At 54.9% G+C, this 19436-nt stretch overlaps 2 protein-coding genes across 2 annotated transcripts in view; one reads left to right on the plus strand and one right to left on the minus strand.

The window, feature by feature from the left end:
- The window catches only part of LOC119113789 (B9 domain-containing protein 1), a gene marked incomplete at its 3' end in the record, with an annotated part of 28661 nt that extends 10366 nt beyond the window's left edge, over positions 1-18295 (minus strand). Inside the window, exons 1-4 of the mRNA XM_037238026.1 lie at positions 18156-18295; positions 17602-17713; positions 16531-16639; positions 15014-15132 (exon numbers count right to left, since the gene is read on the minus strand). Coding sequence (XP_037093921.1) covers positions 15014-15132; positions 16531-16639; positions 17602-17713; positions 18156-18284 — 469 coding nt within the window. The remainder of the gene's footprint in view (positions 1-15013; positions 15133-16530; positions 16640-17601; positions 17714-18155) is intronic.
- LOC119113785 (hyaluronidase) lies at positions 6749-13190 on the plus strand (the record flags this gene model as incomplete). Its single annotated transcript, XM_037238022.1, is given in 6 exon segments — positions 6749-7760; positions 8092-8223; positions 9625-9755; positions 10442-10611; positions 11004-11196; positions 12114-13190. Coding segments are annotated over 6 exon segments (1539 nt in total). The 5' UTR covers positions 6749-7132.
- Positions 18296-19436: the final 1141 nt, after the last annotated feature.

A 19436-nucleotide genomic window follows, 5' to 3' on the forward strand; every position in this document is an offset into this window, starting at 1 on the left:
AATGCTTTTATTTCAAATTTTTACGGCTTCTTTTTGGACGTGATGAGAAATTACATCGAGGAGGCGCAATACAGGCGGCAATGGACACCCGTTTTTGCAGGTATATATTGTCGTGGAAAACGAGAAGCACTTCCCGTTTAATTTAATTTCAAACGCATTATGCTCACACGACTGAAGGCCAGAAGAAACGCGCAACGCTCTTAATAATTGAGATTTCATGGCTGCTTGTTCTTTAGTCATGGGCGTGCCGACGCGAAATGTAGTATAATCGAGGCACCATGGGCTTGAAGCGTGTGACTATGGCTTAGGTCCCATCTAGCAGTACTACAAATAAGGTGTCGAGGAAGCAATCAACTTTTTTGAGCGCTCTGTACCGGTACGACAGACATGTTTGGATAGCGTTTGTAATTTTAGCAAAGAAAGCTAGCCAGTCAGTCTCCTAGGCTCCGATGTAACAAATTTCGTCCATATATCTGATGTACAACTTTGATTTAAGCCTCATTTCGAAAGAGAGATGAAAGAAAACAAATCCTAGAGCTAGAGGAGGTGCACGGCTATTTCATGTAGCTATGCGCTCAAGTCGTGCACTGATATTGCGAAGAACACCAGGCTGTTGTCAAATATGTGAGATGGTTCTTGGAAGCAGTCAGGAAGCACTCAGTGCGACGCCGAAGAATGATATGCTATCAAGCTTTCCTCGATTATGTTCACTATACCGACCCCATTCATTCTCTAGACGGAGTATTCCTACAAGTTGTTGCATTCTTTGTCACCTTTTAGTGTTTTCGCGTGTAGTGATAGTATTCAAAGTATCATCCTGCTCGACATTGTTATCTATGCTATGACTGGATTCATCTTTTCTTCCAGTTATATGACATATAAGACTATGATCGCACATGCGACACGCCGATGACACTTGCGCGTTTTGGTTCATGGAACCAGCTCTTGCCAGGCTTCTTTGTCGAAATCGAAAGAAAAAGGACTGTCATAAACACCTTATCAAGCTTGTCATATATGCTTCAATCAAAGACGTAGGAACGTTTCAAAAGGTGGGGGCCAACCTCAGGGTGTACTTCAGCAATTTTTTTCTGGAAAGCGAGCCCGATGACCGGCGAGAGGGGGCAGAGATGGAGATTGTCATCGCTCTTTATTCAAGTGCCGTGGCTGCTACGTTAGATATGCATCTAGAGCTGTTTCTCACTGGTGCACAGTCTTGCCTATTCGACTTATCTGTCATTTGGCAAATAAGGCTATCTGGCTCCCCGAGATTATTCGTCCATTTTAACATTATCCCTCCTGGGAGAGCTAAATTGCACGAGCGGGTAGGCATTTTGGGCCGTTGGGGAGGCATCTACCTCCACAGTGTAAATGCCAAAGTACGGCCTGGACATTGGCTAGTGAGAATTTTGAGAGTGGATCGATGGCTCACACTGCTTTTAAGAACCAAGCCACGAGGCCCATCTGCCATATGTTCCTTATCTGGGCCCTGCTCCTGTCCGCCGTCGGTGGTCACTGCCCTGGCCCGGATGCCTCCCGCACGACTGACCGCGAGCTGATCGTATGGCTACTTTGTTGCATACTTTTGGATCAGCGCTACTACTACAGAGTGAAAAATGTGTTGGACACCTGCAACAGTATTTTTTCCGAATAACCTTCCCTTATACCATACCATCGCAGAAAAATAGCCTCCGGGAAGCTGTCTGCCTTAGGTATGGATTGGCCCAACGGACACTTCATTGTCCATCATGCAACGTACGCAACTTGATCTGCTTTTGTGCGTCGGCAGGGGCGTAGCCAGAACGTCACCAAGGGCGAACACATGGTTGACAAAAGCCCATCATATGGTGATCCCCTAAAACATCCACGGATATAGCTAACTGGTTAACAGGGAACATGGTTTTCTTCGTTTATGGTTATTGTTACCTTGTTACCCGCACAGAAACCAAGAGCTACCGCGAGCTGAATTTTGTTTGTATTTTGAGGTCAATAAACTGAAGAAATCAGCCGTTGAACGACAACATGGAATAAGTTACCGGCGTTTTTAATTTATAATGGTTAGTTGACTCTTTCTAAATTGATAGAATTCAAAGGCCTTGTCAGAATTTTCAGCTTGGTCCTACAGACATTTAGGACATCGCGAAGGTAGATTGTAGATCGATGTGTTTGATCCAAATTGGAAGATGAAAATTGGCAAATCAAGTGGTCAATAATGTACATTAACATAACCAGGCCATGTTTGTCTGGAAATGTACACCATTCAGTTGAAATCTCTTAGTGATTTAATTTATGTAACATCCTTTTTTAACATGCGAGCCCGCAAATCTTAGCAACAAAAACCCCACCACCAGGCGTTACAGCCTTCATTTTCTGCGGATATTTAGCCCAGTGGCTAACTTTTAACCGTGGCCAACCGGTGGACGAAAATGGTGACGCTTCTGAAGTTATTACCTTTTAACACTGTAAACGATTATCAATACAAGTTTTGTGACGTCATTTTGTGCATGCGCACTCCAAAGTCTTAGAAACACAAGCATCGACACCAAGTGTTGCAGCCTCCATAGGCTGCGCAACGTCGGCCGAGTATCTGATACTAAGCTATGGCCAACGGTTGCATGAAAATGATGGCGCTCCTGAAAAAGTATTCTGAAATATTGTAAAGTGTAGCAAAAGTATCGAGCGCATATTTCACATGTGCAAGTTTTTGACTGATGAAAAGAACGGATTTGCCCTTAAAGCACCGGGAAGTGGGGGCGGAATCTGGTGATTGAACTGGAGGAGTGAAGGAAGGGTCTCTATTTTTCTTGTTTTTTGCAAGTATTTGTCTATCCAGAAGACAGATTAACACGGCGCCCGCCGTCTGGTGGCAATTGCAGTGGCCTTGACGTTTTGGTTTTTCGGAAGCTGCAACCCAGACCATCCCTGCTCTCGAGGTTGGGGGCGGGTATGCTCAAGCATTTTGATGTAATTTGTTTTGCTAGTACATTCTGAAAAAAGCGTTCTCAGGCAAGCATGGCATGAACTTGCTCGTTCTTACGCTGATTTCTACCCATCCTATTCAACAATAATAAAATCCCACTCTACTCAACAATAATGAGACACCTTATTTCCTTCCGGGTAAGGGCCTCTTGAGAAGAACATAGGGGGTACATAACCGTTTCCAGTCAAGGGTTGAAGGGTCATTCCGTTCCATCGCGAAGTATCTTCTGGCTATCATTCTGGCGACACGGAGTGGGATCGCCTGGTCGATCCGGAGGCCATTAAAAGGATATAGCATACCACATTGTTCCCATCCCTGACATGGGAGGCCTTCTGACCCGCGCAGTTAGCCCCAGATCAGCACAGGAACCCTCATTGACGCAACAACATCCACGATCACCGCAGATAGTTCAATAATTGTCACATAGACTCTAGTTCCGTGTTTTTCTGTGTTCTTCAGAGATATTGAGTTCTCCCTGATGGTAGATTGTAGATGAAATGGGGTTCCCAATTTCCATTAACATGGCTAACCCATGTTCGTCTTAATATGCTCAAGATCCTGTCATAACTGATTACTGGTAAGAAAACTACGTAATATGGTCTTAAACACGCAAGCGCGCGCTCCCAAGTCCTAGCAACGACAACCTCGACATCCGGTGTTGCAGTCTCCATCGCATGCGGCTTCGCCCTTGCGGCTGTAACACTAAGCGATGGCCAATGAACGAAAAAGATGACGCATCTTAAGGGCGATGTCTGGTGAAATGAGTAAATCGGCATGCATGTTATATGTAGTGCAAAAAGAGCCAACTGCAACTTTAATCTGAAAAGTGGAGGGGGGGGGGGGCAGTTACCATTGCAAGCCCCCCACCTTGAAAAGTGGGGGGTCCATGGTCCCCTGGCCCCCTGTTCCTACACCGATGGTCTCAATGGACCGGAAGTAAAATGCAGAAAATAGAGCAGAATGCACAATACATGGTATATGGTTCTGCACGCACAGGATGTACACAAAATATCTTATAATCTTTTTCCAGTGAAACTGTATGTGAGAAGAATAATGCATGACACTCGGGCTTGTTTAATGACCACCTGGGGACACATATCTACGGAGAGCGTGCGCTCACGGTTGGGGGAGGAGGAAGTCGACATACATGCACCAATGGTACACATTATAACATACTTAAACTTTTAGGTGCACATTTCAGCAACGGCATAAGACAATGCGGACCAAAGATATAAGAATCGCTACATGTCGGTGAACGTTGACAGAGGATTAACTCGCAAGCACCATGCGAAATACTGATTGTTAGCGCTGTTGTTCAGATAAGGTACGTTCAGCAATACTTGTCTGCTGATTTATTTTGACACTGATTTCCTGTAGCGAATTGCCTTCTGATCTGTGATACAGTCCATCGAAACCCTCCGGCCTAGCCATTGATGTCTCGTGCAAGCCTTATCATAGTGCCGTGTGCCTTGCATTAGGATATGGAAGCTTGCATGCTTGATTATTTTAATACTTTTCTTGTCAGGATCTGCACATATTTACAACAGCTACGATCATTCACAGGCCTTTTGAATTGTGCGTTGTGTGGTGACTTATTCACAGGTGACCACGTGCACTACCTGGAACTGTTGATTTGTCATAATATTTTGGAAATATTGGCATAGAGTCTTGGCGTAGCCACGGGTCTCCCGGTATACTGACGTACCTGTGTTTTGGCATAGATGTCAAAATTGTGAGAAAAAATCGTGCGTGCGTGCGTGCGTGTGTGTGCGCGTGTGTGTGTGTTACGGTACTGTTTTAAGCATCAACGGTTAGCACACGTGTAAGCATTGCCTTTTTCTTTTAACGAGTGATAGATTTCTGGGTTTGCTCTCAGGCGATGAACAGAGGCAGTGTCACCGACTTCCCTTGTAGGGCGAGCATATTTTAAAAAACCGAAGTTGTCCTCCGATTTCGGCCATTTTACAGACTGACTTCCTAGATACATGAAACTAAGCACAGCCACCTCTCAGCCCAGCAGGATGCCATGACTTGTTAATCAGTGCGTCCTATTGGACTTGTGTGACTTTCAGTAGCAGAAAGGCCACCATAGCTCAATCAGTTAGTGAGTGCTGCCCAGCCCACATGTGACGGTGTGCCCCCCCCCCCCCTCTGAAAGGAGACCTCATGTTGTTCAAGAAGTCCGCTGGAAAAGCCTCTCCTCAACTTATATCTCCTGGCGCCGCCCCTGACAGACCCAATAAATTGACGTGGGGAATCCACATCAATGAAAAGTCTCCACCAATCTGTTGATGCACCGGCTAATTGTTCTAAATGGCATCACGTGCAGTATCTTGACCGCAAATGGCCATTCATTGAACCATTTACTATGAGTTTTAATGTAGTGTGCTTTGAAATATGTTACATCTCTGCCCAAATCTCAGTGATACATGATCAGAAACAGGCTATTAACCCGATAGGAAGCATAAATTATTGATACCCATACTTTCCCCTCTCTTGCAAGGTTTACTCCTTTGGACGCTGTAGGCTAGTTGTGGTGAAAACGTGACAGCGATCACTAAAAATCCAAAGTAGTTGCAACAAGAGCGTCTAGTTTCATAAAGCTATGACCAATCAGCGAACACGCCCCCCGGTCAAACACAGAACAAGTTCCACGCCGGCTAAGGGCAACGCTGCGACGCTTTCACAGCAGCTCCGCGCGTGTCCAACGCCCCATTCCACGGTACTCGTCTGGCACTCAACGATCACTTGCAAGTCGAGCGCGGCCTCGCCGACCAACAGCATCCGACACCATCGCAGCACCAGCGTGGGAAATGAATCCGTTGCTATGCGACTCCCCCCTCCCCCCGACCGCATGCTTGTAGTGTTGGCACTGACGTCGACTGTACGCTCTCGGCCGACGGGGGGCGGAGCAACGCTGCCCACCAATAAGGCCGATTATTCACACCCTGGCGGCCGTTCCAAGAACTATTTTAGAAGCTCTGGCCCTTGAACATTCTATACCTTGGACAATACGTACATTGGACATTCTGTACTTTGGACATTCTGTACCTTGGACACTCTGTACATTGGGCATTATGAAACGGACTCCTTCCACCTTGCGCCATTTTGGAAGCTATTTCTAATCTTGGACATTGTGTACCTCGGACATTATGCACTTTGGACATTCTGTACCTCGGACATTCTGTACTTTGGATATTCTGTACCTTTGGACATTCTGTACTTTGGACAATATGAAGGACTCCCCCACTGTCGCCGGCTGGGTGTCGTGCCCAGCAGCGCAGGGGAAGGTGGCGCGTTTTCGCCGGCCATCCACCGCAACGGCGGCGTGGCAGCTCCTGTCGCTTCGCAGAACGCGGCCAGCCCTCGACTCGCGGCCCACGGCAGGGGCGATGGCCGCTCTAGCATCCTTGGCTAACGGTACGTGATGAGGTCCGGTAGCTGACGCGGGTGGAACGGTCCCCGCCCGGAAAAACGGGCGGGGACGGTTCCGGAAAAACGGTCGACAGTTCGCCGGTTCGAAGCGTGTCGAGCGAGTCTTTTTGTCCGGCGCTCGCGCTCGTCAAATGGGTGCGCGTCATGTGCCCGCCTTCTCTGGTCCCTGCAAAAATGGCGCCGGCGCGGTGCCGGCGGCTGCGCGGCCCGCTTTGCGACCGGAGTCGGCTGAGGCCGGGCCGACGGAGGGCGGCGGCAGAGAGCGCGGGGCGACTAGGGTGAGCGCGTGCGGTCTGCTGCCGCGTGACGTAGTCAGCGGCGGAGGCTCGGGGCGCGAGGCGCAGGCTGGTGCCGACCTGCGGGCACGGTCTGCAGGCGCTGGTGCTGAGCTGGTGAGCGGCGGTGCTGCGCTGGCCACGCCGTCCAGAACTCCGTGGTGCTGGGCGCGGAGCACCGCAGAACAGTGAAAACCGCTGGCTTCGGTCACTGCTGACGTTCGACAGGACCGTTTCAGCCGGAAGGACGCCTCCGAGGACCCGTGTGTCGGGACGGCCCTGGTTGTCAAGCAGCGGGTAACCCCAGCAGTTGCAATCGTGCACCTTGGAGTCTGCTGGATCCCGTTAAGCCAGTGACCGGCCTCTCAGTAGGCACCGGCGCCCGCTGCGCTGTGAACCCGCGTCCGCGCAGCCGCCGTCTGCCTCTGAGTCGCAGCTGTCCGCCATGACTCCCCGCCTGCTGGCCGTCCTGACCCTCGTTCAGGTGGTGCTCCCGGAGCCGGCGTGGCTGGCGACAGGACCACTGACTCTGGCGCAACTTGCAGCGGGTCAGCTGTCGAGCACTGATCTGACTGAGGGTCAGCTGACGGAGGGTCAGCTGATGGAGAGTCAGCTGGCGAGCAGCCCGGAGTCGGAGAGCCAGGCGTCAGCGAATCACCTGACTCTGCAGCAGCTTGCAGCGGGTCAGCTGTCGAGCGCTGATCTGACAGAGAATCAGCTGACGGGAAGCCACCTAACGGAGAGTCAGCTGACGGAGAGCCAGCTGACGGAGAACCAGCCGACGGAGAGTCAGCTGACGGAGAGCCAGCTGACGGAGAACCAGCCGACGGAGAGCCAGCTGATGGGCAGCCTTGAGTCGGAGAGCCAGGCGTCAGCGGGTCAAACGACGGGAGACGGGCGGCCGGGGGACGGGGCGGCGCCGGCCGCCGAGCCGTTCCGAGTGTTCTGGAACGTGCCGTCAGCCCCGTGTACCCAGCATTTCGGCGTCGACCTCAACCCCGGACAGTACGGCTTCACGGTGAACGCCGGCGAGAAGTTCGCTGGGGAGCAGATCGCTCTGCTCTACTCTCCAGGTGATGTACGACAGACGGATGGCCGAGCATGCACAGCGCGCTGTTCTCACCCGGCGAATCACGCGTGTGCTGTGCTTGAAGCGGACCGTCGGATGGACATGGGGATTTCCTGTCGGTTGACTGGATGCAAAGAACAAATCGACGACTTGCACTAGGATTGCAAGACTATTCAGCATGACATATGGGCTTTTCAGATGATGTCGAATCGCCCGGAGTTCATATTGTCACGAGCACTACGCCATTTTTTCCACTTTCCCCATGAAATCGCCACTCGGCTCACAACTTTCTCCGTTCCCCGTGATCTTGACGTGCGCCGTTTGTCCTACGGCAGGTTTGTTTCCGAATATTCTGAAGAACGGCTCGGAAGCGAATGGCGGCCTGCCGCAGGTGGGGTCGCTAGACGTCCACCTGAAGCGGTTCCAGGAGGACCTGGAACGATCCGTGCCAGACGTCAACTTCAGCGGTGAGTTGTGGTCCTTCTCCTCGTGGTCTCTCTCTCTCTCTCTCTCTCTCTCTCTCTCTCTCTCTCTCTCTCTCTCTCTCTCTCTCTCTCTCTCTCTCTCTCTCCTCTCTCTGTCTCTCTCTCTCTCTCTCTCTCTCTCTCTCTCTCTTTCTCTCTCTCTCTTTCCCTCTCTCTCTCTCTCGCACTTGCGGTCTTTCTCCGTGTTCGTTTTGGGCCCGGTCGGTTTGCATGCAAGGTGATCTGACATGCTTTGACGCGCGGGAAACATCAAACAGAATTGTTTTGCGAAAAGCACAATTTGGAGGGCTTAGTACATCGTGCTAATCAGCCTGTATCCCGAACACTGAAGAGACTTATGGTGGCAAATTGATGGGGTTGCAATTTACAACGTATTCATATTCGAATATTTATTCGTGCGCACCAACATTGGGGTCCACACAGCTCTGTCCTTATTGCATGGAATCAAAATCTGAAAATACGCACGTGCTCAACATGCCGTCGAGTGTACAAACAATTGGGAGCATAACCTTCAAATGTCATGGTATAGCCTCCGGGCAATAATAGGTTAAAAACGTAGCCACGCAGAACTCCGTCAATAACGCATTGGATCCAAATATGACAACGCTTACGGGGTGGCAGTGACGTCACGTTTATACAGCTTTCGTGATCTGACCTTTAGAGGTCACCGTATAGCGTCCAGGCAGTCAGAGAGAAAACGCCGTCACGCATTACTTCACTGGAGGTTAGGCCAACTGAGGGCAAACACCTGATGACGTGGCGAGTACGTTGTCTGATGTCACTGAGCACCGTTGTCAGATTTGGATCCGATATTTTACGGACGGAGAACTGTGGGACCGTTTTGTTTTACCTACGATTGCCTGGAGGCTATACGACGACCTTTAGAGGTCAGGCTGCTCAAGTTGCATGTACTTGATGGCGTGGCGAGCACGTAGCCATTTTCACGTTTGAATTCCATGCATTAATGGGTGAGATGTGCGTGACCGTGTTTTCGGCGTGTATCAATATAGACCCGAATTTGGATGCGTGGCTAACTATACCTACATGTCAGATTATGTGAGACAGAACCACTTGTTTGATACGGAACACTCACCAACGTAGCTTCCGCCTCGTATGATTTCAACATACTACCGTGACATGATTCAGGAGCCTGGTGGCGTCTGGTGTGGACCTTCCTGCAAATTAACGTGTGCTTGGGAAAGGGGCGTGTGGTGTCTGAGCCGAGTGCATAAACACAACACACCACAGGCCTGTATTCACGTTCAGAAAACATTGCTGAGCCACTCCAATGCACTGAATGTTCCATCCCCAAAGCTGACGCCTCGAGAGCTGACGCTGAGCCCAGCATGACGGGCGTGGGAGTGATCCCCCTCCCCCCACCAGGCGTGGGGGTGATTGACTTCGAGGGCTGGACGCCCTGGTTCGCCGCGCTGGCGAGTCCACTCAAGCAGGCGGCGCTACAGCTGGTGCGGCGGCAGCACCCGCAATGGACGGACACCCGCGTCGCCGAACAGGTCAGACGCACGCGGACGGGGGGGGGGGGGGGGTCACTGGGCAGGCCAGCCACGCTAGCACAGACGTGCGGGTGATTCAACGGTTTACGCGGATGAGCCGGCCGGTGAAGCGCCCCCCCCCCCCCGCCCTCGGTACCAACACCCGCGAACACTCGGTCAAGCCCGGGAGCGCTTGGACCTGTGGTCTGTCTCCCAGGCTGAGAAATGATTTGAGCAGCAGCCTGGTTTTGAGGTCTTAAAAGACTTTGGGAAGTGTTCTCCGTACTCCAGGTGAGCTTCGGTCGTGACCCCTTTCTCTCGCAGCTTAGGAGGACCGTGGCGAGGACGTTGAGATGAGAGGCTCCGGAAAACTGTTGGTGATATGTTGGTGTTGGTGTTGGTCTCACCACTTACTCGCGAGGACTTTGCTCCCCGGCCCTAACCTCAGACCCGGGAGAAATTTGATCCGTAGTCCGTGTTATCAGACCTGCGGGGACTTTCATTCGTGATCCGTCTTTTAAGACGCGGGAGGACTTGGATCCGTGCCCCGTGTTATCAGATTCGGGATGACTTTGACCGGTGACCGGTGCCGGCAGGCTCGGGAGGACTTTGACCCGTGACCGGTGCCAGCAGGCTCGGGAGGACTTTGACCCGTAACCGGTGCCGGCGGTCTCTGCAGGACTTTGACCGGTGACCGGTTCCGGCAGGCTCGGGAGGACTTTGAGTGGTGGGCTCGCCTGTTCCTTCAGCGGACGCTGGAGGCGGCCGAGCGTGCCCGGCCGGCCGCCGCCTGGGGCTACTACCAGTATCCGCTCTGCGGGAACCTGCACATCCCCAACGGCACCTGTCCGCAGTCATGGCGCGACAAAAACGACCGGTCAGTGCTGCCATTTCGCGGCCGAGCCGGGCAGCAGTAGTGCTGCTGGTCACCGCTCGGTGAGAACCCATCCCCTTGTGGTCCGTCTGCTGATGGTTGTCGCGACTGCTGCACGCTCCTGTCTCCGTGCCGGTCCGTTATACCCGCCCGGTACAATCGTGACTACGGGTGGTCATCGCTACGGTGGTCATGGTCTACTACATGGACTACGGTGGTCATGGTCGCGGCTACGTGCCGTCATCGCTGCTGGGTACCAGCTGCGTCTTGTACAATCCCGCCCACGTTTGTGTCAGTACCCATTCGTGTAAGCACGTTCTCATGGCAACCGCTCGCCCACCCCCAGCCTTTGCATCGGAAGTGGACTATTCCATTGCTCCTGCCGTCCGCTGCAGGCTGTCGTGGCTCCTGAGCTCCAGCAGCGCCCTGTACCCGTCCGTGTACCTGTTCCGGAACGGGTTTACGGACGCTGACCGGCGCGCCACGGTGAGGGGCCGCCTAGACGAGGCCCTGCGGCTAGCAGCCGGGGTCCCCGTCTACACGTACACCTGGTTCCAGTACCACGACGATCCCAGTTATCTGTCTGAGGTGAGCTGGCGGCGGTTTGGTTTGTAGGTGGGAGGTGCAATTGGCGCTAAGTTGTTAGGCCGATGACAAGGTTCTGCTCAAAACGTTTCGCTGGCCAGCACGTATGCGTAAGTGAACGATCGCTGGGATGCCGCGACAATGCTTGTGAGCACACTCTCTGTTATACACGTTGAGATTGAGTGAAAATGCTGCGGCGTTCAGTGGCGCAGTGTAGATGATGGCGTTGGTGGTAGCGCCAGGCAGGCAGGCACTGGACTTGTCGCACCCTCCCCGCCAGCCTGAGAGTGCCCCTGCCCCACCCTCCCCGCAAGCCCGAGAGCGCCCCTGCCCCACCCTCCCCGCCGGTCTGAGAGCACCCCTGCCCCACCCTCCTCGCCAGCCTGAGAGCGCCCCTGCCCCACCTTCACAGGCAGCCTGAGAGTGCCCCTGCCCCACCTTCACAGGCAGCCTGAGAGCGCTCCTGCGCCACCTTCACAAGCAGCCTGAAAGCGCCCCTGCCCCACCCTCACAGCCAGCCTGAGAGCGCCCCTGCTCCACCCATACAGCCAGCCCGAGAGCGCCCCTGCCCCACCCTCACAGCCTGCCTGAGAGCGCCCCTGCCCCACCCATACAGCCAGCCCGAGAGCGCCCCTGCCCCACCCTTACAGCCAGCCTGAGAGCGCCCCTGCCCCACCCTTACAGCCAGCCTGAGTGTGCCCTTGCCCCACCCTCACAGCCTGCCTGAGAGCGCCCCTGCCCCACCTTCACAGGCAGCCTGAGTGTGCCCCTGCCCCACGCTCACAGCCAGCCTGAGAGTGCCCCTGCCTCAACTTCACAGTCAGCCTGAGTGTGCCCCTGCCCCGCCCTCACAGCTAGCCTGGGTGTGACCCTGCCCCACCCTCACCGCCTACCTGAATGCGCCCCTGGCACGGTCGCAGGAGGACCTGCTGTCCATGCTGGGCCAGGTGCGCACCCGTGGTCTGCCCGGCGCCGTCATGTGGGGCTCCCACCACAACTGCGACTCGGCCGCCCAGTGTCAACGGCTGGACGCCTACCTGCGCGAGCGCCTGGGTCCGCTCGTGCGCCGCCTGGTGGCACTAACGCCGGCTGAGGTGCACACGTGGCGCCGCCTGTTGGCCAGCCAACGCGGCCGACGCCTGCTGCGGAATGCGCTCAAGTGGGAGGGTCCGGAGAGGGGCGACGGGCTTGGGGGAGAGTGGTGAGCAGCGTCGGGTCGCCGGCGAGAGGAGGCGATACGCTCGAGAGGGGACGTTGAGGGTGGGAGGAGTCTTCTCTCGACAGAGGTTTGGGATAGCGATGGATAATTATCATAGATACTTCGCTGGGACGACCAGGGCAGAAAAAAAGCATGCTATATCTTACGACCTTCGAAAAGACCATCGAAATTTAGGCAGATCATGGACGATGTTGGTTAACTGAGCTTCAGAAGTTCAGCACCGCTGGTATTAGAAGGCGTGCGTCTTCAGTCCTTCAGTCCAATCGCCAGTTCAGGGCGGCAGAGGGCAGACCGCCCCTTGGACCATCTCCGCCAGGGGCGAGCCGAGCCTTTGACGGGCAGGGGGCGCCAGCTGTCAGGGACCGAAGACTGCGGGACGGCGCAAGGCCAGCCATGACCCTGCGCCCCGACCCAGGAGCGGCCCGGGGACGAGCGAACTCCGCGCCCCACGCGGGGACAGCGAACGTGAAGCTGTCTGCCTGGGTCGTTCCTGCTCACTTCGGTATCTGACCGCACGTTATTCGACCGCTGCGCCAATCCGGCTTACTGCACCGCTTACAGCTGTCTATTTGTTTATGACTGACGTGCAGAGGCGCCTGGTCGACCTGCAGCCGCGGCGCCCCGGCTACAGGATAGTTTAGAGATAGCATCAGACATCTGCGCGGACTGCTGCCGTCGATGTATCCGGTCCACGCTGGAATCGATTCAATAACCGAAACTGATGCTACTCGATAAACCATGTGTGTCGAGCTGCGTGAGGAGTTCTAACACGGAGAACGTGGGCGATTTCGAGTTGCTATCTCACGCGCCTGCCACGAATCGGTCTATCTAAATCGGTTCGACTCTAAACCTCTAAACTCTAAATCGAAATCGGTTCGACTCTAAACCAACTGATCTGTAGAGGCAGAGCAGCACGCGCCGTCTCACCAGCAAGGGTCCACAGAATGATCTCTGCACTGGTTTTATTTCTAAACGCGTCACTCATAAAGCCATATGCAAGTTTGAGATCGTAAAGGGTCACATCTACGCATGATTTAAAAAACGCGTGCCACACTCACGACTAGACAAAGACTAGACTTGATCGATGAAAATGATATGATTGATATGGACGGCTAAATCACACGATTCGCACGCAGAGAAGCGAGGTCCGTTTGTACACAACTTTGGACGGATGCAGCCAATACCACGACACTACCGGCCGTTCCATTGTGGGAGCGTTGAGACTAAACACGGAACGCCGAGCACAGAGCACAGGGCTCTGACGCAGCGACCCTGGACGTTGAAACAGACACAACGGACTGCCCCCCCCCCCCTGCCCCCATCTCACAATATGTCTTCTCATTGTCACCGCGACTGGCAACGTCCCACGTCGATGAAGCAAGCGAAGAAGGGCGACCAATGGCGGACTTTCTCGAGTCACGCCCATTCAGAAACCAGCTTTGCCGCGACACCCGCAGGATGACCGTGGCCGGTGACACCACGATACTGGCACATGCCTCTGACGGCGCCCAAAGATGAGCCAGCATGTCTGCGGGAAACTCTGATCGCGGCTACACATCACCACGCAAGACTAAGCTGAAACCGATCCGAGGCGCCCGTATTGCTCCTAAAAAAAACTCACTGAAGATGGGAGTCCCAGCCAAAAGGTCCTCAGAATTCGAAAGCAGGGCTCTTTTGCGACAGATAAAACGCACGTACACGCACTTCACCTCACCCTTCTTGCCCCCGCCGAGAGCCAGCGTGACCGGGTCACCTCCCCTTCCCTGTCCCCGCCGAGAGCCAGCGTGACCGGATCATCTCACCCTCCCTGTCCCCGCCGAGAGCCAGTGTGACCGGGTCACTTCACCCTCCCTGTCCCCGCCGAGCGCCAGCGTGACCGGGTCACTTCACCCTCCCTGCCTTCGCCAAGCCAGCGTGATCGGGTCACCTCACTCTCCCTGTCCTCGCCGAGCGCCAGCGTGACCGGGTCACCTCACCCTCCCTGCCCTCGCCGAGCACCAGTGTGACCGGGTCATCTCATCCTCCCTGCCCTCGCCGAGCGCCAGCATAACCGGGTCACCTCACCCTCCCTGCCCTCGCCGAGCGCCAGTGTGACCGGGTCATCTCACCCTCCTTACCCTCGCCGAGTGCCAGTGTGACCGGGTCACCTCACCCTCCCTGCCCTCGCCGAGCGCCAGCGTGACCATATTATCTCACCGTCCCTGCCCTCGCCGAGCGCCAGCATAACCGGGTCACCTCACGCCCCCCCCCCTCCCTGCCCTCGCCGAGCACCAGTGTGACCGGGTCATCTCATCCTCCCTGTCCTCGCCGAGCGCCAGCGTGACCGGGTCACCTCACCCTCCCTGTCCTCGCCGAGAGCCAGTGTGACCGGGTCACCTCACCCTCCCTGTCCTCGCCGAGCGCCAGCGTGACCGGGTCACCTCACCCTCCCTGTCCTCGCCGAGCGCCAGCGTGACCGGGTCACCTCACCCTCCCTGTCCTCGCCGAGAGCCAGTGTGACCGGGTCACCTCACCCTCCCTGCCCTCGCCGAGCGCCAGCGTGACCGGGTCACCTCACCCTCCCTGCCTTCGCCGAGCACCAGCGTGACCGGTTCATCTCACCTTCCCTGCCCTCGCCGAGCGCCAGCGTGACCGGGTCGGCCAGCTCCGGTCGGCGGCCAGTGAACCAGGAAGCCAGCTTCTGCAGCTGTAAGGTCGACTCCGGTACGAACACGGCCATCCTGGGTAAACACGCAGTCAGTGGATCACTGGACACGGCCCCCCCCCCCCCCCCCGAGAACACCCTGAACGTAAAACACGGCCATCCTGGGTAAACACGCAGTCAGTAGGTCACTGGACACGGCCCCCCGAGAACACCCTGAAAATAAAACACGGCCATCCTGGGTAAGCACGCAGTCAGTGGGTCACTGGACACGGCCCCCGATAACACCCTGAACATAAAACACGGCCATCCTGGGTAAACACACAGTCAGTGGATCACTGGACACGGCCTCCCGAGAACACCCTGAAAATAAAACACGGCCATCCTGGGTAAACACGCGGTCAGTGGATCACTGGACACGGCCCCCCGATAACACCCTGAACATAAAACACGGCCATCCTGGGTAAGCACGCAGTCAGTGGATCACTGGACACGGCCCCCGATAAACACCTCTGAACATAAAACACGGCCATCCTGGGTAAACCACAGTCAGTGGATCACTGGACACGGCCCCCCCGAGAACACCCTGAAATAAAACACGGCCATTCTGGGTAAACACACAGTCAGTGGATCACTGGACACGGCCCCCCGATAACACCCTGAACATAAAACACGGCCATCCTGGGTAAACACGCAGTCAGTGGATCACTGGACACGGCCCCCCGAGAACACCCTGAACATAAAACACGGCCATCCTGGGTAAACACGCAGTCAGTGGATCACTGGACACGGCCACCCGAGGACACCCTGAACAAAGAATGCCGCTCTTCCGCGTGTGCACAACGACTGGGTAACACAGCACGACCACCCAAAGGCGCACAAGAACACCATTTGACTCTACCTGCTCCCATGGGCACACATGTAATCGCGTAGCCTAGTTGTAGGGTGACAACCCAGTGCACACGAGCGCTGTGTAACCTAACACCTGCCGCAGCGATGGCCGGGGACGTGGCCGCCGCTGGCTGCACGGCTGCCCCAGAAACACACCAGCACCGTTCACACGGCCACCTTCGGCGCACACAGACGCCACATGGCTCCCGGCCGGAACGTCATGCGCGGAGCAGGCCGAATCTACGAGGTTACGGTCGACGCCCAGTGTCGGCGCTTAACAGGCTTAGCAGGCAAAGCGTCATGGAATACCAACATCAACGACTGACAGCCAACCAGGTAGGTGCCAACGAAAGAGAGACAAGTCGCGACTACTCAGAAATTCCCCGCTATGTTAAATTTATGTAAACAACACAACTAATGAAATCACCACCTCGAAATGCAAGACTGCACACTCCAAGTGCAAATTCCAAATCGTACATAAACGACACCTCAGAATGGTTGGGCGCGCGCGCATCGCGTGAGCAGGTGGGGACCCTCGGCGAGCGGTGAGTAGGACGGCGCGGGCGCGGCCGGCGGCGGCCCTCACCTGACCCGGTGGCTGCCCGAGCAGACCGGCACGTGACACACGCCGTAGCCACGAATGACGTCATTGCCGAACAGGTCCGGCCCGTAACAGCTGACGATCAGCTGCGGCCCTGCAAGACGAATTTGCAACGTGCGTTTGCTACGGCTTATCATACGTTGCTGTTTCTTTCACCAAATGTATTGCTGTAAAATATTTACCACGCACACCTCATTTTGCAAACATTACACGGACGTGGTGTGTTACATTAACTTTACAACTAGGCAGAAGGGCATGGGACGAGCGTTTGCGTCGTTAACTCGGTGACGGCACCGCACACACGCGCCAGTCGTTTTTGAAAATGCAGGTATCATACCAACAAAATATTTTCGCGAGACCACATGAGTTGTTTAGTGCATTCGCGACGAATCATTACGCATGATACTAAGGCAGTACTAATAGTCTTATTCTTTGTAGGAAAGCCATGGAGATGGAGAAAAAGATGGATTGATCTTTCGGCCACATGCCCTCATCAAAACGAATAAGGCACGTAGCCAAAATAGCAATACGTCAATCTCTCCATTTCCCTCGCATTCGTACGACGAAAGGGCCGATAAAACTGTCTTATCTGTTTTTGCCAGACCCGGAGCGGCCAAATGCGGCACACGCCACATCCCGATAATTCGACTTTCGGGCGCCCCGTGGACCACTGCCTGTACGATCCCCCCCCCCCCTCCCCACATACAAACTTTTGTCACGGCATGACCAGTCCCCAAAACATGAGACGCCCTTGCCGTCCCCGACGCGCACGCATCCCTGGTGCTGGCGCGGCCCGTTGCGGCAAGCGTGCGCGAAGACGGGGGCGGGCAGCGGCGGGGCGGCGGGGCGGCGGGGCGGCGGGGCGGCGGTGCAGGCAGGCGGCGGGGCAGGCGGCGGGGCGGGCGGGCGGGTCGGGCGGGCGTGAGTGCGCGAGGACGGCGAGCGGACGGGCGAGCGAGCGGGCGGGCGAGCGAGCGAGCGAGCGAGCGGGCGGGCGGGCGAGCGAGCGGGCGGACGAGCCAGCAGGCGGGTGGCGGCTGCCGGCGCCCAACTCACAGCCGTGCGGGTTGGTGGACTTGAACGACACTTCAACGGGCAGGTTCCAGACCAGTAGCTGGCGCTCGTCCTGGCTGCGCTTGCTGATCTGCGAGATACCCTCGTCCAGACCCTGGCGGCGGAGCGGCTGCCGTCAGCCGGAGGCCGACTCGTGCGCGGTGACGACAGGACACAGCGCTGACCCCGAACTCCGCTGTTCCGCTCACTTCAGAGTGCATGTCGGCACGTCAAACTTTCGTCACACAGATTGTGCCATTCAACTGGAATTTCACGATCGGTAGTGGAATTAGGGATCATACGAGTCATGATAGGCGTGGGCTGTAATCTCAGAAATCTCCTCAAACAAACATTGGGAGTTCATTCACATGAAGCTCATGCAGTGGTCAACATTACAGCGCAATCTCAAGGTACATAAAGTGATTTGCGACCTGGTAAAATCTGTACAAATGCTTTGTTAAACTTAAAATGTGCATCAGCATAAATCCAAGGCAAAACATCCAAAGCCGAGTTCACTACTCGCTGAGGCATAGAACACGACCAGCATCTGCACGTACCGCCACCATCTCCCAGTCGGGGCCATGGTGGAAAGAGTAGCGGCAGTAGACGTCATCAAAGTCAGCCAGGCTTGCTGACTCAATCTGGCCTGTCACAGACACCATGAAGCCTGGCTCATTGGCTGCCATTGCCTTTGGACCTGCAAACAATTTAGAGCATGCTGACCAGCACCACCACCTAGGCTGGCAGTGGTAGCATCAACACCAAAACTGACACTTTAAAGCAATGTGAAGTAAAATAAATGACACAAAAATGGCTAGTTACTACATGGTATACCTAGAGGTAAAGCAAAATCACAATGATTTTGGTTTACAGCATGCCAGTACTCTTGCTTCTTAACGACCATGCCCACTAGCTCTAAAAATCCTTCAACAACAAATCCATATTGCTCTCTCAGCCACATTCCAACTTCATGTTTAGAACATGTATAAGCCCACTAGTCCCATGCCAGAATGTCCCATATGTACCACAGTACCCGAACAGATCCTATATATATGTATACATATACAGTTTCCGTGACATTACAGGTACAGGACAAATTACTTACATATGCCCTGAACATCAAGTTTGAAGGTGGGCTAAGAGAAAAATATGGAATATAAAACATTTGCATCACACCAACAGGTGCAGGACTAATGACTAATATATGTCCTAAACATTAAGTTTGAGGGTGGGCTGACTGCAAAATATGATTTTTAAAATGTTTTAGAATCTTGAATTAGCACACATGGCACCCCATGGCACCCCACAGGGAAGAAATCATTCTTTTCATTCAAGTCGAGACGCCCGAAAGAACCAACGAACAAATCAATCAATCATTCATTCAATCATTTCCCAAATCATGTTGCTTGCTGTAGCCTTCGCGTCGCACTGTGCCCGAAGTCCTTTTGACTCGCCGCGTGGCGGGCCGCTGGCCCTGCACGACCGCTCGGCTCGGGAAGTTGTTTGTCTCCGTTCCGGATATCTGACGGGCGACCAGCGCTGGAATTATGCTGCAGACCGAGCTGAGCTGTTTGTGCGAGTGGGTGGGCCGGCGGCCGACGTGTTTGTTTTCGGTTCTCGGAGCGCCCAGCCAGGGGTGCCGGCCCTCGGGTCTGAAGTGGGGCGTCAGGGCCTTGTCAGAGCCGGCCGTTCAGGCACTGACGCGGTGATGGCAACACAGCGGTCCGTCGTCAAGGCCCCGCCTCCTCCAGATGGGTGGATGGGATGGGGTTAGGAGGGGGAGGGATGGAGGCACTTGGTCGATCATGATCACTGCCGCAGCTCACAGTTCTTAGTGT

This window comes from Pollicipes pollicipes, unplaced genomic scaffold, assembly GCF_011947565.3.
Source record: "Pollicipes pollicipes isolate AB1234 unplaced genomic scaffold, Ppol_2.1 Scaffold_7262;HRSCAF=8765_pilon_pilon_pilon, whole genome shotgun sequence".
Lineage (NCBI taxonomy): Eukaryota > Metazoa > Arthropoda > Thecostraca > Pollicipedomorpha > Pollicipedidae > Pollicipes > Pollicipes pollicipes.